We start from the raw sequence: 25,034 nt of genomic DNA on the forward strand, positions 1-25,034 counted from the left end.
ACTATCATAAAAGTTATGATTTTTCATTCAAAATGAAACATCCCTTAATCTAAAATAAAAGTTGAGGTCAGGTGCAGTGGCTCATACCTGTAGTCCCAGCACTTTGGGAGGATGAGGCGGGCAGATCACTTGAGGTCTGGAGTTCAAGACCAGCCTAGCCAATGAGGTGAGACCCTATCTCTACTAAAAATACAAAAATTATCTGGGCGTGTTGGCATATGGCTGTAATCCCAGCTACCTGGGAGGCTGAGGTACGAGAATTGCTTGAACCTGGGAGGCAGAGGTTGCAGTGAGCCGAGATCATATCACTGAACTCCAGCCTGGCCAACAGAGCGAGACTTTGTCTCAAAAAAAAAAAAAAAAAAAAAAGAAAACAAATTGAAAAAATAAAATAAAAATAAAGAAATATATCCTCTTTTAATATGACAGAGGTTAGTCTTCTTTTTGTGGTGGAATATAGTAAATTGTTGAGTTACAATAGTGTGTTAGAAATCTTGCATGATGTTTAACAAATCTGACCTCCCTGTCTTCTAGCTGCAGGGGGCATCACAGCTTTCCAAGGTCCCGTGCAAATACTGAATTGGCTGCGCTATACTAGTTGTGCATGGGACACAGGAACCCATCTTCTTCTATATCCCTTAGGCCTTTCTCCTCTCCAATCTGCATATTAGAAAAGCAGAATTTTGGACTAAATTTTGATGATTGATCGTCGTGATTTATTATTATTATTTATTATTATTTATTTATTTATTTTTGAGACGGAGTCTTGCTTTGTCGCCCAGGCTGGAGTGCAGTGGTGTGATCTCAGCTCACTGCAAGCTTTGCCTACCGGGTTCACGCCATTCTCCTGCCTCAGCCTCCTGAGTAGCTGGGACTATAGGCACCCGCCACCACGCCCAGCTAATTTTTTTTGTATTTTTAGTAGAGACGGGGTTTCACCGTGTTAGCCAGGTCTCGATCTCCTGACCTCGTGATCCACCCACCTTGGCCTCCCAAAGTACTGGGATTACAGGAGTGAGCCACCACGCCCGGTGTGATGGTCGTGGTTTAAAAGCTAATACTTTTGATCACTTCTTTGTGCCAGGCATTTGGCATTTAATTCTCTCAAAGCTTACCCAAGAATCAACATCTATTACCTGTTTTATAAATAATGAAACTAAGGCTCAGAGAAGTTAAGTAACTTGCTAAAAGTCACACAGCTAGGACTTGCTAAAGCCAGGATTCAGATTTCCCAAGCAGTGCTGGACTTAGTGCTCGTAACTATTGGGCCACATCTCCAACCCCAGGTTTCTGGTACGTTTCCCCACTTGGTGCAAGGGATGCTGACTGTGCCCAGCACTTTTGACAAAGTGCGTGCTCTGCTTCTAATATAAGAATTCAATGCTGTTCTTTAGTTGAACCTATAACTACTGTTTCATTAAGTTGGGAAAAGCTCTGGATCCTATTGGTAGCAATCACAGAAAGTGTTCCAGCCGGGCATGGTAGCTCATGCCTGTAATCTCAGCAGTTTCAGAAGCCGAGGTAGGTGAATTACGTAAGGCCAGGAGTTTGAGACCAGCCTGGGCAATATGTCTCCACTAAAAATACAAAAATTAGCCAGGTGTGGTGGTGCATGCCTGTAGTCCCAGCAAATCGGGAGGCTGAGGTGGGAGGATCCCTTGAGCCCAGGAGGTCGAGGCTGCAGTGAGCTGAGATTGAGCCACTGCACACTAGCCTGGGCAACAGAGTGAGACCCTGTCTCAAAACAGAAAAAAAAAAAAAGGAAAAGAAAATGTTTCATTTTAAATAGACCTTCAAGGAGTTCATAGCATACATATTCACCAGTGAAAGCATGTTTTTCCCCAGTGATAAGCTTAAATATCTCTGTGATATCAATGCTACCATTTTCTCAAGGTTCTACCCTCCTAGGCTGCCACTACATTCCTAAGAACCACGGGAAAAGGCATTTGTTCCTCCGAAGAAATTCTCAGACCAATTTTTCACTACTGAACAACGTGGACCGGGGTAACATAAAGAACAGAAAAGTACCAACATCTCCCGTGTGGGTTTCAAAGCAGGCAGCATGGTTCAGAGCAGTGGGCACCAGTGCAGATCGCCCAACTCCACGGCAGAGGTGATAGTTTCCAGCGCAGCGGTGCAAAGCCAAAGGGCACCCACGAGTTCATTACATAATTCCTGGTAGCATGAGGCCAAGTGTGTATCTGCTCTAGGGGAACAGTCGGAGGTTCTGACAGGCAGAGCAAGGCGGTCATGACTATGTTTTCACAAAGTGTATGCTAGCGGTTGTTTGTTTAGAAAAAGACTGACCAGCTTTTTTTCCCCTCCTTCTCCCTCTTTCTTTTTTTCCCCTTGTAAACACTCTGGCATAATACTGAATGACTTTGTTTTTAAGCTGCCTTAGCCTTGCTTTGTGAAGAAAAAGCCTGAGTATCCTTTCCCTGTGGGACACAGGTTGTTATTTTTGGAGCAGAGGTTCTTAGCCTGATCTCTGTCTAGATCAATTTCTGTCTCGATGAGGCCGAGGTCTGTGACAGCTCCGAGCATCCTCCGTTGAGGGAAGCTTCCTCGCTTGGTGGGGTGCATGGGCAAAGATGTCAAGGGGCCACGTCTGAAACTTCACTGCTCTTGGTCTCCTCGCAAAGGCTCCTCAGCATTCAGAGTCTGCTCGTTAGATTGTGCCCTTGGAACAGTCGCGACCGCATGCCGGGAGTGACGTGCTTTCTGTCTTTGGGATCATGGAAAATTCTTGTCTCATTCAGAGCCCAGACACTCCAGGCCAACTCCCTTCATTTCAGGAATATGGCTTTTTCTGCTTATACTGCTTCATGGTATGTTTTGGGTGGAGATGGCCCCCTCTTTTAACCCAAGGTACTCCAGGTCACAGACTCCTCAGAGCTAAGAAGGCTGGAGGATTTTTGCAAGCTATTCAGGGTGCATCTGCACTGGCCAACACTGGAGTCCTTAGGGCCTCTGGGAACACATCTCGGGACTCAAAGCTCAAAACATCCCCTCCAACCTGCTCTTCGTGTCAGGCTGCTAGACCCTGGGAGGAAACTGCTCCTCTGCCTGACCTGCTGTTCCTAGGAGTTTACAAAGCTTGAGCCTGGTAGGAAACAAGTAAAATTAGAAACAGATTAAACTACTGCATCAGCAACAAATTAGATGACAACAGTATGATCACTTCCTTGGAACATGGTTCTAGCTAGATATTCAGGGTACAGGGCTATGTGGAGAAAGACGCTAAGATGAAGGGGCCAGTGGGGGAGGTGGCCCCAGCAGGTGTCCCAGCGGCTTTCGCCTTGGCAGGTGGGAGCATGACCTGTCATGTGCAGTTCCCGGCGGGCTATACATAGCCAGTCAAAGCTTCTTACAAGAGAAACCTCTTTCACACCCTCCATGGGTCCTACCCGCAGGCCACAGGGCTCACTGTAAATCCCCTGGACGTTGTCTCACCCGGGGAAGGGAAAGCAGCCAGTAGCCCTCCAGTCCTCTTGTGCTTTCCCTGGGAGTGTGCCCCGTGCTCAGCCATGGTGGACATGGGGGCCCTGGACAACCTGATCGCCAACACGGCCTACCTGCAGGCCCGGAAGCCTTCGGACTGCGACAGCAAGGAGCTGCAGCGGCGGCGGCGCAGCCTTGCCCTGCCCGGGCTGCAGGGCTGCGCGGAGCTCCGCCAGAAGCTGTCCCCGAACTTCCACAGCCTGTGTGAGCAGCAGCCCATTGGTCGCCGCCTCTTCCGTGACTTCCTAGCCACTGTGCCCACGTTCCGTGAGGCGGCAACCTTCCTAGAGGACGTGCAGAACTGGGAGCTGGCCGAGGAGGGACCTACCAAGGACAGCACGCTGCAGGGGCTGGTGGCCGCTTGTGCGAGTGGCCCTGCCCCAGGGAACCCACACCCCTTCTTCAGCCAGGCTATGGCCACCAAGTGCCAAGCAGCCACCACCGAGGAAGACCGAGTGGCCGCAGTGACACTGGCCAAGTCTGAGGCCATGGCCTTCTTGCAAGAGCAGCCCTTTAAGGATTTCCTGACCAGCCCCTTCTATGACAAGTTTTTGCAGTGGAAACTCTTTGAGATGCAACCGGTGTCAGACAAGTACTTCACCGAGTTCAGAGTGCTGGGGAAAGGTGGTTTTGGGGAGGTAAGTGTCACCCAGTAGCCAGGCTAGAAGGTGAAACAGAGAGCATGAAAGGGGGTAATGCTGCCTTTCTTTTTTTTAATCTCATTACTTAGAACTAATTTCAGGACCACATGTGGAGGATTTCTAGCCCCGTCTCCCCAGCCCCCTTCCTTGTAGCCATGGTGTGAAATAAAAAAATGGCATGAGAGAGACAAGCAAAATGTAGACTTGGCCAAGACTCTGTCATGGGTCTCCATCAGGAACGTGCTGAGATGCCCGGACACTTTGGAGAATGATAGCAACGTGTGACAGAAGATCTCCATTTCCCCTAAATTGTGATTATGAAGGTACTACCAGAAAAATGGATATTTAAGAAAACACTCTAACTAGCCAGGTGTGGTAGCATGCCTGTAATCCCAGCTACTCGGGAGGCTGAGGCAGGACAATCACTTGAGCCCAGGAGGTGGAAGTTGCAGCGAGCCGAGATCATGCCACTGCACTCCAGACTGGGCAACAGAGTGAGACTCTCTCTCAAAAAAAAAAAAAAAAAAAAAAAAAGAAAGAAAGAAAGAAAGAAGGAAAGAAAGAAAGAAAACACTCATCTTGAAGTAAGGTTGAGAACCTGTATTGTACCACTGCTGTGCCCAGCTTTCTGTTTTTAAGTAATAAAAAAATTTCAGATAAAATTTGTTTGATATAAAACTAACCATTAACCATTTCAAAATGTACAGTGCAGTGGCACTTTGCACATATGCAATGTTGGGTAACCAACACCTCAATCTAGATCCAAGACACTCTCATCACCCCTGTGCCCATTAACAGTGCCTCCCCATCCCTCTCCTCCTCCAGCCCTGGCAACCACTAGTCTGCTTTCTGTCTCTAGGGATTTGCCTATTCTGGATGTTTCACACAATATGTGATCTTTTGTGTCCAGCTTCTTTCACTCATTAGACTGTTTTGGGGGTTCATTCACACTGTAGCATGTGTCAGTACTCCATTCCTTTTTATGGCTGCATAATATTCCATTGTATGGATATACTACATTTCATGTAGCCATTCATCTGTCGATGGACATTTGGGTTGTTTTCACCATTTGGCTATTGTGTGTGGTGCTGCTATTCATGCACAAGTATTTGTTTGAATACTTGTTTTCAATGCTCTTGGATTTATGCCCAGGAGTGGAACTGCTAGGTCATAGGGTGATACTATGTTTCACTTTTTAAGGAGCCACCAAACATTCCACATTTTTTATTCCCACCAGCAATGCTTAAAGGTTTCAGTTTCTCCACATCCTTGCCAACACTTGATATTTTCCTGTATTTTTTTATGAAGGTCTGCCTAGTGAGGTGAAGGAGTATCTCACTGTAGTCCCCACTTTTTCTTGAGAACACTTCTTATTTACAGCTTCTCCTTTCTCCAATGCCTGACATCTTTCCACACAACTCCTCCTTTGTCATCTTCTCTCCACCTCTCTCCAGTATCATCTACTTCTACTTCTTTCTCTTCTTCTCTTTCTCCTTTAAGGTATGTGCTGTCCAGGCGAAAAACACTGGGAAGATGTATGCCTGTAAGAAACTGGACAAGAAACGGCTGAAGAAGAAAGGTGGCGAGAAGATGGCTCTCTTGGAAAAGGAAATCTTGGAGAAGGTCAGCAGCCCTTTCATTGTCTCTCTAGCCTATGCCTTTGAGAGCAAGACCCATCTCTGCCTTGTCATGAGCCTGATGAATGGGGGTGACCTCAAGTTCCACATCTACAACGTGGGCACACGTGGCCTGGACTTGAGCCGGGTGATCTTTTACTCAGCCCAGATAGCCTGTGGGATGCTGCACCTCCATGAACTCGGCATCGTCTACCGGGACATGAAGCCTGAGAATGTGCTTCTGGATGACCTCGGCAACTGCAGGTTATCTGACCTGGGGCTGGCTGTGCAGATGAAGGGTGACAAGCCCATCACCCAGAGGGTGAGTGACTCTCCACCTGCCCCAAGTGCGGGGCACAGAGTTGGAAAAGAGGGGAGAGGGCTTTTCTATTCCCAGGGCAAATAGAGCCTTGGACTTAATTCTTTTGGTTTTTTTCCTAAAGCGCTTACGTTGTCATCTTGCCTTAAGAGGAGTGGTATAAGAGGATTGGCTTCATTGGCTATTTGGGGGCTACTTTGCTCTCCTCTCACAGGGGATGGGGGAGCCTCCTTTGTGAGTTGGGGATGGCCTGTGCTTTCATGAGATGGAAAGAGCTGAATCCATATTCAGGGTCTGGGTGTGTCCCATCAATAACCACCTCTATGGTGCTGTGTTCCTGAGCCGACAGAGCCTTGGTTTCCTTTTCTGGAAAATGAAGGGGTTGGACTCTAAAATTCCATGATCCTAGGAGGTAAACTTTAATCAGATAAGAAAAAGAATGATCCGGCTGGGTGTGATGGCTCACGCCTGTAATCCCAGCACTTTGGGGAGGCCGAGGCGGGTGGATCTCCTGTGGTCAGGAGTTTGAGACCAGCCTGGCCAACGTGGTGAAACCGCATCTCTAGTAAAAATACAAAAATTAGCTGGGTGTGGTGACGGGTTCCTGTAATCCCAGTTACTCGGGAGGTTGAGGCAGGGGAATTGCTTGAACCCGGAAGGCAGAGGTTGCAGTGAGCCGAGATCACACGACTGCACTCCAGCCTGCTCAATAGAGCGAGACTCTGTCTCAAAAAAAAAAAAAAAAAAAAAAAGAAAGAAAGAAAAAGCAAAAGAAAGAAAGAAGGAAAAAAAATGATCCTCTCACACCTAGAACATTAAAAGAAAAATATCTCCTTTCCTCTTTGGTGTGGAATTGGCAAATGTTTTGCATTGGCTGAAGATGAAATTTAAATGAAGATATATAGAAGAAAACAAAGGCAACTGATGTTTATTTTAATCAGTTTGGTTCAAAGTGACTTGCTGAAAATTCTTTGGTTAAAAAGGGAATTATAATTAAGCGATTATGTTAGGTGAACAATGGAGAATCTCTGGAATTCCAACATCTTTACCTCGGAGTCTCTGTGCACAAAGGTGGGGATTCCACAGCAAGACAAGGGCTCAAGCCTGGCTCTTAAATGCTTACTTAAAACCTTATTTTTGTACAGTGTTCAGCCTACAGGGCCCCAAGGAAATGAGAAAAATCATGGCAAGTTTGAGAAACTGCTGTGGTGATTTTATGTAGCTGTGAGGGAAGGGATGTTGACAAGACTGAAGGACTGGGCTTCCACAGGCGCTGGAATGCCTTCATGTAGGGGAAGAGGGGATCTTGAAGGGGTTAATTTAGGAAGGGAAATGACATGATTAGATTTCTGTCTTAAAAAGACCAATGCAGCAACAATTTGGAAGGTAGATGGTATAGGTAGGGAAGTTAGTTAGGAGGCTAAGGTAGTGAGTGGCCCAGGCAAGAGATAATGGGGGTCGGTACAGGACAGTGGGATGAAAGAAGTGGGAGCAAATTGGAGCTTTTGGAAAGAGATCTGATGGAACTTCAGGAGCAGCTGGGTGTGGGGATGAGGGGAAGGTGAGGGTCTCTAGCGCCAGTGGCCAGAAGGAAGAGCAGATGTGTGGGCAAGCTGGCAAGTTAACTTGTGATTATGTTGTCTATGAGGTTCCTGTAGAAAGGGCAGGCAGAGATGTTCACTGGGCATTTAGACCTATAGGCCTGGTGCTGTGGAGGAAGACCTGGGAGAGACATGGAGATTTGGAGTCATCATGGTTTGGGAAGCAGAGGGCACTGCTGAGTCACTGGGAAAGAGTAGGGGAAGCAGACCAGGAACAGATGCTGAAAAACACCAACATGTAGGGGATACAGAAGAAAAGAGGCCCTGAAGAGGTTTAAGAAGTAGGAGGAAAGGCAGGAGTGATATAGTCACAGGAGCTGTATCAGTTAGAGATGAGTTTCAGGGGCATATCCTAGAAAACCCAAATAACAGCAGGGGTTTGTTTTTCTTATGTAACAGGGTGTGGAAATAAGCACTTGCCAGCATTAGTTCAGCAGCTGCAGGATAACGGGATCTGCATCTTTATAATTCTAGCCTTTTCCATGTGTTGCAAGATGGCTGCTGTAGCCCCAGTCATCAGGGCCCTGTTCCAGAGAGGAGAAAGGAGGAAGGGTCAGGAGTAAATGGACACGCATGCAGCAGTTGAGTGTGGCCCCCTTTAGGAGCTTTCCTTGAAGCTCCATCCAACAAGCTTTCACTTAGATATCACTGGCTGGGACTGTGATCTGGCCACTTCTTAGCTGCAGGGGAAGCTGATAAATGACATTCGTGAAATTTTTTGGTTAAAAAGGGAATTACAATTAAGCGATTATAATTACTGAATTATATCTGGGCTGAGTAGAAGATCACCCGGCTCATGTCCAGGCCGTGTGTGCCTATGTTGTAGATGTGGAACTTGGGGCAGGGGTGAAGTAGGGGGTTCTAGTTAGTAAGGATGAAGAAAGGCTGGATATTGAGCAGGTAACTAGCAGCCTCCGCCACAGGAGCCAAAGAAGAGGATTTCAGGGAGGAGGGTGTGGTCAAAGTATCAAGTGCTGCAAAGAGGTAACGCCACCTGTGGGATTTGGCAGTTACGAAATCAGTGTCAGGGAATGGTGAGGTCTCAACGCAGACTGTGGAGGTTGGATTGATCTTGAAGTAGGTAATGAGACTCTGGAAAGGGGAGACTGGTTCCTAGACGGGGACACAGTGGCAAAATGGAGTTTTGAGATGGGGCGGGCAGAGCAGGTTTAGATGGTGAGGCAAAAGCCAGCAGAGAAGGTGTTGATCCTGTGGGAAGGAAAGATAGTAGACAATGGCAGAGAATGGGAAGGAGCTGAAGTAACACTGTGTCCTCCGTGGGCGGGAAGGAGGAGCAGGCCAGGGAGGCAACAGAATGTTTGCCTCCTTGGGACATTCCTATGAACACAGGAACGTGGTGAATCATGGATCCATGTCCGCTGAGGCTGGAGAAAACTGAAGTGCAGCACTTCACAGTTTGGCATTTGTGTTGTCCATTGTGCCGAGCAGGAGCATTCCTTCTGAGTCGCCCGTGGACATGTATCACACTAACTGTTGCTATATCTCGACCTTGCTGGAGGCTTAGGGGACACATAGAGCTTTGGCTCACTCCAGTCTCCCTTCTCAGCTCCTCAGGCTCTGTTCATGGGCCATGGCCATTTGGAAGGACAGCTCCTTCCGTGGCTCCCGGGTGCAGCTCTCTGGCTCGTCCAGAACTTGAAGGAAGCTTTCTGTGCCTCCCCAGTGCTGTCCACTACCAGGAATGTATTTAGTAGAGAGGTTCACTGCCTACAGACCTTTGGCCCTTTTACCTCTGTGTCCCTCTCTGTCCACACTTCAGGGTTTAGGCCACTTGCCTCATCCAAGAAGTTTTATGCCCCAGTTTCTGGGCCTGCCACGGAAGCCCAGGGGACCATCAGGAAGGGTGAGGGGAGAGAGATGGAGAGTAAGATTGGAAGTCATAAAAAACAAAGAGAGGAGAAAGGAAGGCCTCCTTCCTTCACTGTTGCCCCTTCTACACAGCTAAGTAAACCCCCTTAGTTTCCTATTTATTGCAGCTCCCACACATATAATTGGGCTCACAAGTAGATTGTAAGGTCGTTATATTCACAACATTTCACAGAAAGAAAAGACAGATAACATAGTTACAGGGCTTCTGTAACACATTCAGTTGTGATGTCAAGATACTATGTTACAGAATTACTGTGAACATTAACTCTGTGGTTTGAATGAGTCCTCAAAATTTGATGTGTTGGAAACTTCATCTCCAGTGTGGCAGTATTGGAGAGGTGGGGCCTTAAGAGGTGAGTGGATCATGAGGGCTCTGCCGTTGTGAATAGATGAATGGATTAACGGGTTATCACAGGACTGGAATTGGTAGCTTTATAAGAAGAGAAAGGAAGACCTGAGCTAGCACATCAGCACCCTCAGCCCCACACGATGCCCTGAGCCATCTCAGTACCCCTCAGAGTTCCCACCAGCAAGAAGGCTCTCACCCTCTCACCAGACATGGCCCCTCAACCTTCCTTTCCTTTTAAAATACTTTTCTTATAAAATACTCAGTCTCAGATACTCTGTTATAAGTAACAGAAAACAGGTTTAAGACCGAAGAGGTAACAAGGAAAAATCACCCTGATGATGGAGGTTGAACTCTGATTGAGTCTGAGCGGTTCTTCCCGAAAAGTTAAGGCATTGTGGCTTTGGAAATTTGGCTAGTTTCTTCTCATTCAGAGACTCATTTAGTCTTGTATAAGTTGGGATTTCTTTCTGCTAAATATAGCAGAATACCAGATTTTGGTGTAGATTTGGCAGTTCAGCAATCTCACGGACAAGACCTCTGTTAAAAATCTCCTGGCTTGGGCTGGGTGTGGTGGCTCAGGCCTGTAATCCAGCATTTTGGGCCCAGGAGGACAAGACCAGTCCATAGTGAGAACTCCATCTCTTAAAAAAGAATTTTTTTGTTTGTTTGTTTTAGGCTGGGCGTGGTGGTTCACGCTTGTAATCCCAGCACTTTGGGAGGCCAAGGCAGGTGGATCCGCTGAGGTCAGGAGTTCGAGACCAGCCTGGCCAACATATTGAAACCCTGTCTCTACTAAAAATGCAAAAATTAGCCGGGCATAGTGGTGAGCACCTGTAATCCCAGCTACTTGGGAGGCTGAGGTGGGAGAATCATTTGAACGCAGGAGGTAGAGGTTGCAGTGAGTTAAGATCACACCACTGCACTCCAGCCTGGACGAAAGAGAAAGGGTCTGTCTAAAAAAAAAAAATTTTTTTTGTTTTAAACTTACCCAGGTGTGGTGATGCATGCCCGTGGTCCCAGCTATTTGGGAGGCCAAGGTGGGAGGATTGCTTGAGCTCAGGAGTTCAAGGCTTCAGTGAGCTATGATCATGCCACTGCACTCCAGCCTGGGTGACAGGATGATACCTTGTCTCAAAAAAAAAAAAAAAAAAATCTCTTGGCCTTTTCCTCCCTGTCACAAGTGGCTGTTGCAACTCCAAACATTGAGTCTGCATTCCAGGAGAAGAGAAAAGAGGAGAAAAGAACAATATCCACAGATATCTGCTTATAGCCCATTAGCCAGGACCATGTCACATGTTCACCTCTAGCAGCAAAGGAGGCTGAAAAATAGAGTATTTCATTTTCCAGTCTCTGTTTTGGGGGATGTTAAAGGAGAGGAGGAGTGAGATTAGGTGCTGGGTAAGCTGAGAGCATCTGCCATACCAGGCCCCAGGAAAAAAATATTGATGAGGATTAGGAAATCAAATTCAGTTTCATTACTTGCACAGACATTGGGACTAGAGAATGATTGTGCCAATGGTGTGGTAGACAGAATTCTAAGATGGCCCCCTATCAACGACCCTTGCTTGCCCTTGTATCATCCTCTCCCCTTGAGTGTAGACAAGACCCGTGAGTATGATGAGATATCATTGCCATGGTTGTGTTATGTTACAGGGCAAATGGGACTTCACAGTTTTAATTACAGTTACTAGTGGCAGGGCGAGTTGGCTCACGCCTGTAATCCCAGCACTTTGGGAGGCCGAGGCAGGCGGATCACGATGTCAGGAGATCAAGACCATCCTGGCTAACGTGGTGAAACCTGGTCTCTACTAAAAATACAAAAAATTAGCTGGGCGTGGTGGCGGGTGCCTGTAGTCCCAGCTACTTGGGAAGCTGAGGCAGGAGAATCGCTTGAACCCGTGAGGCAGAGGTTGCAGTGAGCCGAGATCACGCCACTGCCCTCCAGCCAGGGTGACAGAGTGAGACGCTCAGAAAAAAAAGAAAAGGTTATTAGTTAGTTGACTTTGAGTTCATCAAAAGGGAAATTATCCAGGTGGGCCTGACCTCATCACACCAGTCCTTTCAATATGGGTATGGAGGCTAGAGACAGCAGAAGTCAGAACTGTGAAGCACAGAGGGCCTCCGTGCACCCGGCTGGCTTTGAAGATGGAGGAGCAAGGTATGCAGGTGGACTGCAGGCACTCAGAGCTGCCTCTCCCTGACAGCCAGCAAGGAAACAGCAAGGAAACAATTCTGCCATCACCATGTACGCTTGGAAGAGGACCATGGGCTGCAGATCAGAATGTAGCCTGACCAACATCTCCATTTTATTAGCCTTGTGAGATCCTGACAAAGAGCCCTGCCTTGCTGTGCCAGAACTTCTGACCTACGGAACTGCAAGCTAATAAATGAACTGTTTTAAGCTACTAAATTTGTGGTAATTTGTTACACATCAGTAGAAAACTCATACAAATAGTTAATAAAGGAAGGTAGCCAGGGAAATATTGTCGGGTAGCATCAAAATTAATGGAGAGGCCGGGCGCGGTGGCTCAAGCCTGTAATCCCAGCACTTTGGGAGGCCGAGACAGGCGGATCACGAGGTCAGGAGATCGAGACCATCCTGGCTAACATGGTGAAACCCCGTCTCTACTAAAAAAAATACAAAAAAAACTAGCCGGGCGAGGTGGCGGGCGCCTGTAGTCCCAGCTACTCGGGAGGCTGAGGCAGGAGAATGGCGTAAACCCGGGAGGCGGAGCTTGCAGTGAGCTGAGATCCGGCCACTGCACTCCAGCCTGGGCGACAGAGTGAGACTCTGTCTCAAAAAAAAAAAAAAAAAAAAAATTAATGGAGAAGGGCTGGGCACTGTGGCTGATGCCTATAATCCCAGCACTTTGGGAGGCTGAGGCGGGCGGATCACCTGAGGTCAGGAGCTCAAGACCAGCCTGGTCAACATGGCAAAACCCCATCTCTACTAAAAATACAAAAATTAGCCAGGTATGATGGCAGGCGCCTGTAATCCCACCTACTCAGGTGGCTGAGGCAGGATAATTGCTTTAACCTGGGAGGCAGATGTTGCAGTAAGCTGAGATTGTGCCACTGCACTCCAGCCTAGGCAACAGAGTCAGACTCTGCCTCAAAAAAAAAAAAAAAAAAAAAAAATTAATGGAGAAGATATCCAGGTGCTGGACATTGTTGGAGGGATAATGTATTCCTTTCTCACAGGGATCAGAATACCTACCACAAGTCAAGTGCTGTGACTCACACCTGTAATTCTAACACTTTGGGAGGCAAAGGTGGGAGGATGACTTGAGGCCAAGAGTTTGAGACCAGTCTAAGCAACATAGCAAGACTCTGTCTCTTAAAAAAAAAAAAAAAAAAATTACCTGGGCATGATGGTATGCACCTGTAATCCCAGCTACTCAGGAGGCTGAGGCAGGAGGATTGCTTGAGCCTGGGAGTGTGAGGCTGCAGGCAGCCGTGATCACACCACTGCACTCCAGCCTGAGTGATGGAGCAAGACCTTGTCTCTAAAAACAAAACAAAACAAAACAAAAAATAATGCCTACTGCTTATTTTAATAGAACTGGAGGCTGTAATTGAATTTAGAACTCTAGACATGATTCTTCCAAGTGGGTAGCTCTTCCCTGGGTATGAGCTGTGCCTCCCTGGGGGACACAGGTCCTTTCTCACCACTGAAGGACAGTCGGTGAAGTACTTTGATGTTGTTCTACAGGCAGCAGGGAGCCATTGAAGGTTTGTGAACAAGAAAGTGCCAGGACCAGAGGAAGATGATTCTGACACTATTTAAAATGAAAGAGAAAGAGACTAGGGCTGGGGAGAAATGGGAACCTGCAAAGAGCTACTATAAAAATCCGCACATGAGGTAATGCGGGCCTGAGGCTGGATCCTGGGCTCTAAACAGAGCTCAGTCCCCTGGCCTCTTACCTGGGCTCCATCAAGATCCAGACCTTTACATGCTTCTCTTAAAATGGATCTGTCCTCAGTGGAGGGCTAGGGGACACAGAACCGCTCCTAGAACACAGTGACTTCTGCCCTGTGAGGTCTCCTGGAAGCTGGTAGCTGGGTAGTGACTCCAGGAGGTGCTTCAAGGGTGGAAAGGAGCAGGTTTGAGAAAGACCGAGGCAGACATGTGAGGAAAGGCGGGGGCTGAAGAGCATTGGCCTGAGGCTGAAACCTGAGTTCTTGTCCCAGCTTCATCACTCATTCACCATGTCTGCCCTCTCAAGTGGGCCTTAAGACGTCTCTGCAATTGCTACCACTTTTGAGTCTATGAGATAGTCTTTGAATTATCTGGAGGAGAGAAGTTTGCTGGTTTGAGAGTTTCATTCTGTTGCCCAGGCTGGAGTGCAGTGGTGTGATCTCAGCTCACTGAAACATCCACCTCTCAGGTTCAAGCACTACCACGCCCAGCTGAGGTTCAAGCGCCACCACACCTGCTAATTTTTATATTTTTAGTAGAGTTGGGATTTCACCATGTTGGCCAAGCTAGCCTTGAACTCCTGGCCTCATGCGATCCACTTGCCTCAGCTTCCCAAAGTACTGGGATTGCAGGTGTGAGCCACTGCACCTGGCCTAGGAGGAAAGAAATTTTAAACTCAAAAGATTAACAGATAGAGTAGGTTACTGTGATTTACTGGACTATCAATCAGAGTTCTTATGGGACAGAACTATGTTACTTAAGAAAAATGAAATTAATGGTTTACATAACCAGGAAGCCCTGGCCTGATCCAGGTGTCTGAGCCGTGTCCCTGGGAGTCCCTGTCTGTTTCCCAGCTTCGCTCTTCTCTGTGTTGCCCTCACTATCAGGCAGGTACTCCCTGCACGGGAGCCCCAGACGCTTCATACACTTCCTACCAACTGAGAGACTCCCACAGAGGGAAAACATTTCTTTATGAATAGTTCCTTCACAGTTCCCAGAGAGGGCGCTCACCGGACAAGTCGGGTCACATGTCCAACCACAACCAATCCCATTGGCCGAGACTAGATCACTGCCTGTCCTAGGAGCCAGAGGAAGGTCTGTCCCACTTAAATCTCCTGGATCAAGAGCAGAAGAATGTGTTCTCCACAGGAAAATCGCAATGCAATAAATGGGGACTGGATGCCAAATGGGCAAAAAAAAACCAAAAACAAAACAGTGGAGGCCCCTAATAACTGCTGTTACCTAAATGGTTTGAAAAGTTTAGAACCTTTCTGACCCCTTAGTCACGGGATGATGGGACCTGAGAGTTCAAGTAGGTAACTCTTTTCTACATATGAGCTGAGCCTCTTGGAACCCTTTACAAAAAGATTCTGAGTGAGGTACTGTTCTTAGCTCCATTGTACAGTTGGGAAATTGAAACCCAAAGTCACAGTACTAGTATGTGATATGATTTCAGGCACATCAGATTTAAAAGCGCTCATAGTTTTGACTCCACCTTATTGAGTTCATGCACATGGCAACACATAGCCTTATGTTTTTTTGTTTGAGACAGAGTCTCGCTTTGTAGGCCAGGCCGGAGTGCAGTGGCACAATCTCAGCTCACTGCAAACTTCGTCTCCCAGGTTCGAGCGATTCTCCTGCCTCAGCCTACCCAGTAGCTGGGATTACAAGCCCGTGCTACCATGCCCAGCTGATTTTTTGTATTTGTAGTAGAGATGGGGTTTCACCGGGTTAGCCAGGATGGTCTTCATCTCCTGACCTCATGATTCGCATGCCTCAGCCTCCCAAAGTGCTGGGATTACAGGCGTGAGCCACCACGCCTGGCCAGCATTATGGTTTTTAATGCTATAAAAGGCTTTTCACTTGGTAAGACTCAGACAGAATAAGTGCATGTGATGACATTAGCGTATCTTCCCAGTCTGGTCTGATGTGGACACCAACCACAAGCCTAACTGAACCTCTGAGAAAGGAAGACTTCAGAAAAGGATCAGCCCAGCCTGACCTACACAGGGAATGATGGCCATTAATATTTCAGAGCCAGCTTCTTACCCATAGGTGCAGTACAATTAAACATGTTCCAGCCACTGTCTATGTGCACTTTTTTGTTTTTTGTTTTTTGTTTTTTTTGAGATGGAGTCTTGCTCTGTTGCCTAGGCTGGAGTGCCATGGTGCGATCTTAGCTCACTGCAACCTCTGCCTCCAGGGTTCAAGCGATTCTCATGCCTCAGCCTCCTGAGTAGCTGTCATTATAGGCACCTACCACCACACTCCACTAATTTGTGTATTTTTAGTAGAGTTGAGTTTTCACCACGTTGGCCAGGCTGGTCTGGAACTCCTTACCTCAGGTGATCTGCCCACCTCGGCCTCTCAAAGTGCTGGGATTATAGGCGTGAGCCACTGCGCCCAGTCAACATGCACTTTTAATAAACGTGATAAGCACTTCTGCCTGTGCTCAGTTGACATCTACATGCACACAGTGAAACTAGTTTGTATCATTGTTAAATATTCCAGGTAAATATAATAGGAATATTGGGGAGCGAGGATCATGCTTGCACTTTTTAAATTCAGAATTCTATTTGGTGAGCAGTGACCTTCAGGTGTTATGCAACATGAGTCTTTAAAATTTGCTATTTTGTTAGGAATGGGAATGAGGTTACAATAGTGACCCAGAAGCTTGTTACATGTTTAGATACCTGGTCCTGCCTTGAAGTCTCTGACCAACTCCTCACATTCAGAGGGATAATGGGAGACAGAGGTTTGGTATTATATTTATTTTGAAGCATCTATTGTACCAAATACAATGCTAGAGACATACTGGAAAGGTGATTTTTAAAAGACCTCTGAACATGTTTTCTTGGGAGCTAATGCCTCCTTACGTCACAACCATCATGACCGTGCTCCCCAGTTTTTTTTCTTTAAGTGCTCACTTCTGAGATCTAGCTTAAGAAAGCCACATAGGAGAGGCATTCTGGTCACATGAGGCATGAAGTCATGATCACACTTTGGCCTGACCAAAATGATTACCACGGGCATTGACCAAATTTAATTCCTACTAACTTTTGACCCCTACAGAAATTTGAAATCTATTCTTAAATTATTTACCACTACCAAGGGCATTCAAAAGTATTCATTACAGTCTGTAATTACTTTTAACATTCCTTCATCCAAAAGTCATGCCTTTATTCATTCATTCACTCACTCACTTGTTTATTCCACTTATATGTATCAAGTGTTTCCCACACACCAGGACTGTTCTAAATATGAGGGATAGCAGGGCGCAGTGGCTCATGCATGTAATCCCAGCACTTTGGGAGGTCAAGGTGGGCAGATCACTTGAGGTCAGGAGTTTGAGACCAGCCTGGCCAACATGGTGAAAACCCGTATCTACTAAAAATACAAAAATTAGCTGGGTATGGTGGCACACGCCTGTAATCCCAGCTACTTGGGAGGCTGAGGTAGGAGAATCGCTTGAACCCGGAAGGCAGAGGTGTAGTGAGTCAAGATCACACCATTGCACTCCAGCCTGGGAGACAGAGCGAGACTCCATCTAAAAACAAACAAACAAACAAACAAACAAAAAACTGAAAGAAGGAAGAGCAGAAAATGGACATGATTCCTGCCTTCATGGAACTTATAGTCTAGTGGGGGAGATAGAACTTAATAAACATTCAGATTGGGCATAGTGGCTTATGCCTGTAATCCCAGCACTTTGGGAGGCCAAGGCAGACAGATCACTTGAGGTCAAGAGTTCAAGACCAGCCTGGCCAACCTGGTGAAACCCTGTCTCTACTAAAAATACAAAAAATTAGCCAAGCATTGTAGCACAGAACTGTAGTCTACTTGGGAGGCTGAGGCAGGAGTATCGCTTGGACCCAAGAGACAGAGGTTGCAGTGAGTGGAGATCATGCCACTGCACTCCAGCCTGGGCAACAGAGCAAGATTTTGTCTCAGAAAAAAAAAAAAAAAAAGAACTTAATCATTCAAATAAATATTAAATATCACTTATGATAAACACTGGGAAGACATGGTACATGGGGCTCTCCAAGGAGGATTTGACTTAATATGTGAAAATCAAAAAGTAAACCATATGGGAAATTCAACTTACATGATACTAGAAGGAAAAGAATTCACTCAGCAAAGAGGTTCCGGTGGTGTCTCAGATTGGGCTCCCTGGAAACAGACTTTGAGACAGATTTACACGTGGAAGATATTGGGGAGCAGTGATACTGTGAAATATGTATTTGGTCTTCATTCCATTTTCTGGCATCCAATTCCTAAAGTCCTTGGAATCTTCGAAGCGAAACACATCTTTTTGTATATTAATGAGTTGACTGATGGCTGGCAGCCCGTAGGAAGCTGCAGGATGGAGACTGGTCACCAGAAAAGCCAAGGCAGGATTAGAGGGTTAGGACTTTCAGCCTATCCCCCAATGGCCAGTGATTTTATCAATCATGCCTATGTAATTAAGCCTCCATAAAAACCCAAAAGGGCAGGGTTCAGAGAGCTTCCTGATAGCCAAACACGTGGAGGCTTCCAGGAAGATGAACAAGAACGCATCCACGTGCTGGGAGTGTGGCTCACCCCAGCTCCATGGGGACAGAAGCTTCTGAACTTGGGACCCTTCCAGACTTGGTCCTGTATGACTCTTCATTTGGCTGCTTATTTGTGTCCTTTAAAATATCCCTTGTAATAAACCAGAAAACATAAGTGTTTCCCCGTTCTCTGAGCTGCTGTGGCAAATTAATTGAACCCAAAGAGAGGTTTGTGGGAACCTCAATTTATAACTGGTGGGTCAGAAGTTTTGGAGGCCTGGACTTGCCACTGGCATTCAAAGTCTGGGGGCAGCCTTGGGGACTGAGCCCTCACCCTGTGTGACCTGGCACTATCTCCAGGAGATAGTGTCATAATGGATTTGAATTAGGGGACATCCAGCTGGCATCTGCTGCAGAATGGATTGCTGACTGGTCTGTGTTTTCAGAGTATTGTGGGAGAAACTGAGTTTGTTTCTTCTATTCAGGAGTGCTCTCCTGAGACGCAGCCATGAGGAAGGCAGGACTGGGCAGAGAGAGCCTCACCTCTAATGCGGCAGGCCGGGGGACTAAGACCTCAGCCATCCTTCAGGGAACTCTGGAGCTGGGATGACTCTTCTGAGTTGTCCCAAATTGAGGTGGGGTCCAGGCTTGTGTATCCCTAAGGATGCAGTCAGTGACCGTGAGCAGCTGCTGGAAAGGGGCAGAAGCCTGGGATGCTGTCTCGGCTGCAGAGGGCAGTTCCCAGGGAGGGGTGCAGCTGTGAGCCATCATCAAGCAGTAGCTCCAGCCAGGTATGGCTACATAAATTTGGGGGCTCACTGTGAAATAAAAATATAGGGCCTCTTCTTCAAATATCAGGAAGAAGTCTCCTTCCATGCTCTATTTTTCAACCAGCCATGGGGTTTGGATTTGGATACTCAAGGAGTGCGTGGAGACACTCACAGGCACCCAGGGCTCCATCCCATGCCTGGACCTGAGAAAGCATGTGCCTGACCCCAGCCCTCCCTGCTCCTGAGTCCAGGCCCCTACCAGGCAGAAAGTGGCAGTAGTCACTGGGTGAGGGTGGGGCTAGAAGTGCGAAGTGGGGAAGTAAACAGCCATGAACCCATCCCTGGGAGGCAAGCAGGTGGCAGGAGGGGGACTGTGTGAGCTGAGCCTCCAAGTACGGCTCCATCAGCTTATTGGACTTCACTTAAAAGACACAAATTCAAAGATGAATGATTACAAACAGCATTAAACCCCAGTACAAGTATACCTCTGAGCACAGGACCCTGTCCAAGGGTACTGGAAACTGGCCTGACCCCAGCAGCTGGAGGGTGGGGGCCAAGAACCTGAAGAGGGGATTGGAGCCAAGTACCACCGTAGCCCCCACAGGTGGGGAAGAGCATTTAAGGCCATGGGAATAGTCTGGGCAAGGACCCGTTGCTTTAGGGGAAATGAAAAGGAAGCCAAGAAATGAAAAGCACATTGTCAGAGGAAATGTGGTTCAAATGAAGATGGAGAGGGGACAGGGGCCAGACGGAACCAGGCATTATGGGCCATGTAAAGGACTTTGGGTGATGGTCTCTAAGCACTGGAAAAGCTGTGGCAGGGTTTCATGAAGGGGACATGTCTCAAATTTTGTTTTGAAAAGATTACCGCAGTGAAGTGAAAAACAGATTCGAGGAGATTCAGGTAGTTTGCGGTCTTTGTCATCCAATAAGAGGTGATGAGGCTCAGACCACAGAGGGAGTCGTAGAGACAGAACGCAGCGGATGAATTGGGGCGATAAAATATTTCAGAGTGAATAGGCCTCAGTGATGGTTTGGATACAGGGTTAAGGGAGATGGGGTGTCAAGAATGATTTGTTAGATAATGCTATGTCACAAGCACAGACTTAGACCCTGAGTACTAAACAGGGAACCAGGCAAACACAGACCCTGAATACTAAACAGGGAACGAGGCAAACAAATGCCTGCTTTCATGAAGTTCCAGGAGAGGAAAGGGACGGACGAGGACATGGGCAGTGATAATACAGTATGATCAGGGTTGTCCAAGCTGGGTACATAGGAAGGGCACCCAACCCAACATGAGGACCTGGAGTCACAGGGTCAGGAAGGGCTTCCAAGAGGAAGGGACAACCAAGTTAAGACTTAAAAGGCATGAAGCTAGACAGGTAAAGAGGAAGGAGCATGGGATAGGTAAAGGGATCAGCAGAGCTCAATAGTCTTCAACGGGGGTGATTTTGCCAGACTTCCTGGGGATATTTGGCAATGTCTGGAGACAGTTTTGTTTGTCATGACTGGGGAAGTCCTACCAGCATCTAGTGGGTAGAGGCCAGGGATACTGCCAAACATCTTACAATGAATAGCACAGCCCCAACACAAACCATATTCAGCCCACAACCTCCACAGTGCCACAGTTGAAAACCCCTGGCATAAAGTCCTCTTAGCACGAGGCCTGGGGCTCAGTCACAGAACAGAGTGGCTTTGCAGCTGGCTGGAGTGTGGAGCCATGAGGTGGGAGGGGCAACAAATGATACAACTAGAGAGTTTAGCAGACACCAGGCCCTAGGGGCTGGAGGAGTTGGACAAGGGGAGTTTGAACCTGTTGGCAAGGGTGCTGGGGAAGCAATGAAAAGTTTTCAGCAGGCAAGTGACAAAATCAACCTTGGGGCCAGGGGTGGTGGCTCATGCCTGTAATCCCAGCATTTTGGGAGGCCAAGGCACAAGGATCACTTGAGCCCAGCAGATGGAGACCAGCCTGGGCAACACAGCGAGACTCTGCTCTATATTAAAAAAAAAAAAAAAATAGCCTTGGAATTACAATCAAAGAGAAGGAGTTAGAATGAGCATAGAAAGGCTGGGAGGGAAGCAGAGTACTCAGGGAACTGTGGGCTTGCACATTGTCTAATGGAGTCACAGGAGTAAGGAGAGGCTGGGCCAGGGGGTCTGCAGGATGCGGCAGGAGGGGGCTGTCATCTGAGATGATACAGTTCAGGGACCTAATGGTTGCTGCATCATCTAATCTAATATAGACACATGTTAGAAGCTCAGAGCATTTATTTAGATCATGCGCAGCTGATGAAATATGGTCCCGCGGGTCAAGGAGATAGGAGCTTGAGCGTTTGAATCCTGGTTCTGCCATTTACTCTGGCTGCTGTGTACAGATGTGCAGGCTGACCCCCTGCATGGGAGAGTGGGGGCTGACGTCACACTGGAGGCTGGTTTGCTCCATGCACCAAGACATTTGGAGTGCCTTCTAATTGGCACAAACGTGCGGCATGGGCTGGCCACAGCCCTGCACATGACCTTAGGCAAGTCAGACTGCTTCTCTGAGCCTGCTGAATACTGCCTGCCTTTAGCATTGATGAGAAGATTAAGAAACAAGGTAGATGAATGCCTAGCCGAGGGTCAGCCACTTGGTAGGCACTCAAGAAATGATTGTACAAGAAGCGCCAGACCTTCAGTCACAATCCCCACTGTTGCAACTGTTTCTGCCTCACCTGACAGGCACTGCAGTTGCTCAGGTGACCTCTGCAGCTGTGCTTTGTCCTCTGTAAGGGACAGGGAGCCTGCAGGACCCCAAGGCTGCAGCAGTGGGCAGTGGGGGAGCAGCTTGCATCTGGGTTGAGTCAAGCAGACACTCACAGTTGTCTTGCTTCCTCACAGCTGTGTGAGGTTTCATTTGTGGTTTTCTTCTGAGCATCTTAGAGGCACCGTGGAAAGTATGCCTCAGCCTGCTACCAGAGAGATTCACAGCACAAGAAACCACCGAAGAACATGCTCAAGTGAAAAATGGGAACTATTGATCTCTGACCATGTGCCATACCCTGCCTTTCGGTCTGGTGGAGTCTTGTGTAGCTGTCCTGCCTGAGACAACCAGAACCCAGGCATGGTAACAACACCCGCTAATATCTACTGTGGTAGCAGGCCTGCTGTGCGCCAGGTTTTGGGACGACACCCAATCTGTTTTACCGTTTTAATCTTCATCTCAGTCCCATAAGGCAAGAACTGTTGAGGCTCAGAGGGGTTGAGTAAGTGGCTGTGGGTGACCAGCTTATAACTGGTAGAACTGGGATCTGAACCACAGCAAACCAACATTTCACCCCAGACTCTATCCCTGCAAAAAGCGTTATAGCGAGGACCCCTCTTTTGGGTTCGCTGTGTGGGCTCTCTGAAATGGGTGTCCTTCCAGGGGTGTCAGGAAGAGCAGGAAGCCGCCTCTGATGGGATGCGCCCTCCCCGCCCAGGAAGTGGCGGCAGAAAGCGAGCCCAGCGAAGCCAGGGGCAGGAGCGGCCTCCGCGCGACACTGCTGCGCTCTTGATTCTGCGGCCTGGGGCCGAGCACGCGGGGCGGGCGGAGCCTCGAGCTAAGTCCCCTGGGGTCCCAGGGCCGCATTCCTCTGAGGTCTGCAAAGGCCACTGCTTAAAGGCGCAGAGGAGCAGCTGGGAACGAGAACAAAGCGGCCAGGCCCCCCTCGGAGGAAGGAAGGAGCGAGCCCCAGGAAACAGCTGATAGCGCTAAGCTCAGCTTGTTTTTTTCCTCTGCTCAACAGTTCTCCTGCCACGGCAAACAAAAGATGTACATTCTGATTCCCTCTTCTGTTTGGATTGTGCTGTCGACTGGATCTGGTTTGTGATGAGCTGGGGGAAGAGGCATCCGCGGGCGGTTTCTGGCTCGGCGTGGCAGTGTGCTTGGCCGCGCCGGATCGCGGAGCTTCCTCTCCCGCTCCTTTTTCCCCGCCTGCGTCGCTAATCCAGCCTGGCCCGGCCACCCCAAGGGCCGACACGGCCATTTCTTTTGATAGTGGAATTGAAGGTTGCCAAGTTTTCAGATTTAATGGGAGCTAGAGGGTTGCGGTTGTCCTTGACCTTGAAGGACCTGCGCGCACACATACTTTTTCACGGACTTGTAAAACTGTTAAGATGTGAACTGTGCCCTCTCAGCTCCACCAGAAGCCCCTCCCTGTTCTCTGCACTGCGAAGGTCACAGTCTGGTTCCTGGTTGTCCAGAGCCACACTGGGACTCTGTCCAGGGCCACTGGGCCCTGCCAGTTCGGTTGAGAGTAACAGCTACAGGGTCATTGGAAGAAGCCAGCACTCAACAGCAAGAACAATGTAGCCGGTATCTGGACAGGTCCTGACGGGCTTGGGATCTTAATCCCACCTTAAGGTGTCTACCTTCCCCAATGTCTGGACACCTGTAGGTGACAGGTGGCCCTGATGGGACTAAGCAATCCGCTTGAGATTACTGTACTAGAAGGACTTCCCGCTGCCCCTTAGGGGGTGGGGGAGGGGCACTGGCACTGCCAGGCATCCTAAACCCCGTGAGGTCTGATGCTCGATGTCGCCCGATGCTGGGTATACTTGGTTTTGCCTGACCAGGTGTTGACCGTGTGGGTCTGGAAAGGTCACCATAAAACCCAAAGTAAAATAAGGTAAAACCCAGAAAGGGATACAACGCGCGCACACACACACCCCTCCACTAAGAGGTGCTGACACTTGGGCAATCCCTACAGCCCTGGGCATGGCGGTTCTGGTCACATGCACTGAATGAGACGGTTCTGATGCCGCTGAGACGGAGGCACACGGCCCTGTGTAACTGCAGGAGTTAAACTGAGCTGTAAGAGGTCAGCGTGGTTGGACCTGCTCCACGCTGCTTGGCGTGTTCTCTCCTCCCACCCTACTCTGAGGAGGCAGTTCACATGCAGAAGACAAATGGCATAAAGGGCAGGCAATTAATTTTTTCAGCTGGAGGCTGCGATGGAATGTGGGTGCTTAAAGTCTGGCGTGCGCCTCTAATTCCATTCTCCTCAGTGAAATACCTCTGCTCTTCAAGGAGGTGGTGCCCTTCAAAGTTCCATGGCTGACATTTTCTGTCTTTAGGACCAAGAGGTGAATTTAGTCCTGAAAATTATTTGGAATGAATCTAAGGCCTTCCTGCATGCTGTCTCATGCTCTTCCCACTACACCAGGGAGTCTACAGTGCTGTAAAGATGGCAGGCCAATTCTTTACTTATTTCCTTGGGGAGGTGGCTGCAGAGCATGGCTCAGGGTCTGGTTCCATCTCCCAGAACCCTCTGCTGTGTGGAGCAACCAAGCCAGCCTGAGACAGGCAAAGAATTCACTGGGATAAGGGGAAGGGAAACATCTTTAGCAAGAATGCTAAAGATCAAGGACTTAGTACTAGGCAGATAGGGAGAGGGAAGAAGGGCACTCTACAAGGGAGAAAAGAAATCCTGAAGGGAACTTGGAGGGATAAGAAAAAGTTACTTCACCTGCTTCCATAGAGGTGGAATAATATAGTAGTTAAAAGTGCAGTCCAGGGCAGGTGTGATGGGTCACACCTGTAATCGCAGCCCCATGGGAGGCCGAGGCGGGTGGATCACTGGAGGTCGTGAATTCGAGACCAGCCTAGCTAACATGGTGAAACCTTGTCTCTACTAAAAATACAAAATTAGCTGGGCGTGGTGGCGGGTGCCTGTAATCCCAGCTACTTGGGAGGCTGAGGCAGGAGAATCACTTGAACCCGGGAGTCGGAGGTTGCAGTGAGCCGAGATTGTGCCACTGCACTCTAGCCTGGGTGACAGAGTGAGGCTCAGTCTCAAAAAAAAAAAAAAGGTGCACCCCGTGTGTGATTCTCGGGTTGGTGATCTTAGGCCAGATTTAACCTCTCTATGGCTCA

At 48.2% G+C, this 25,034-nt stretch overlaps 1 protein-coding gene across 1 annotated transcript in view; it reads left to right on the plus strand.

Annotated features, from left to right (window-relative positions):
• Positions 1-3,527: 3,527 nt before the first annotated feature.
• The window catches only part of LOC105469988 (G protein-coupled receptor kinase 7), a 40,483-nt gene continuing 18,976 nt past the window's right edge, over positions 3,528-25,034 (plus strand). The window contains exons 1-2 of the mRNA XM_011721653.2: positions 3,528-4,139; positions 5,643-6,080. Of these exons, the coding sequence (XP_011719955.1) occupies positions 3,528-4,139; positions 5,643-6,080 (1,050 nt within the window). The remainder of the gene's footprint in view (positions 4,140-5,642; positions 6,081-25,034) is intronic.

The sequence above is a fragment of the Macaca nemestrina genome, chromosome 2 (genome assembly GCF_043159975.1).
Source record: "Macaca nemestrina isolate mMacNem1 chromosome 2, mMacNem.hap1, whole genome shotgun sequence".
Taxonomy (NCBI): Eukaryota; Metazoa; Chordata; class Mammalia; order Primates; family Cercopithecidae; genus Macaca; species Macaca nemestrina.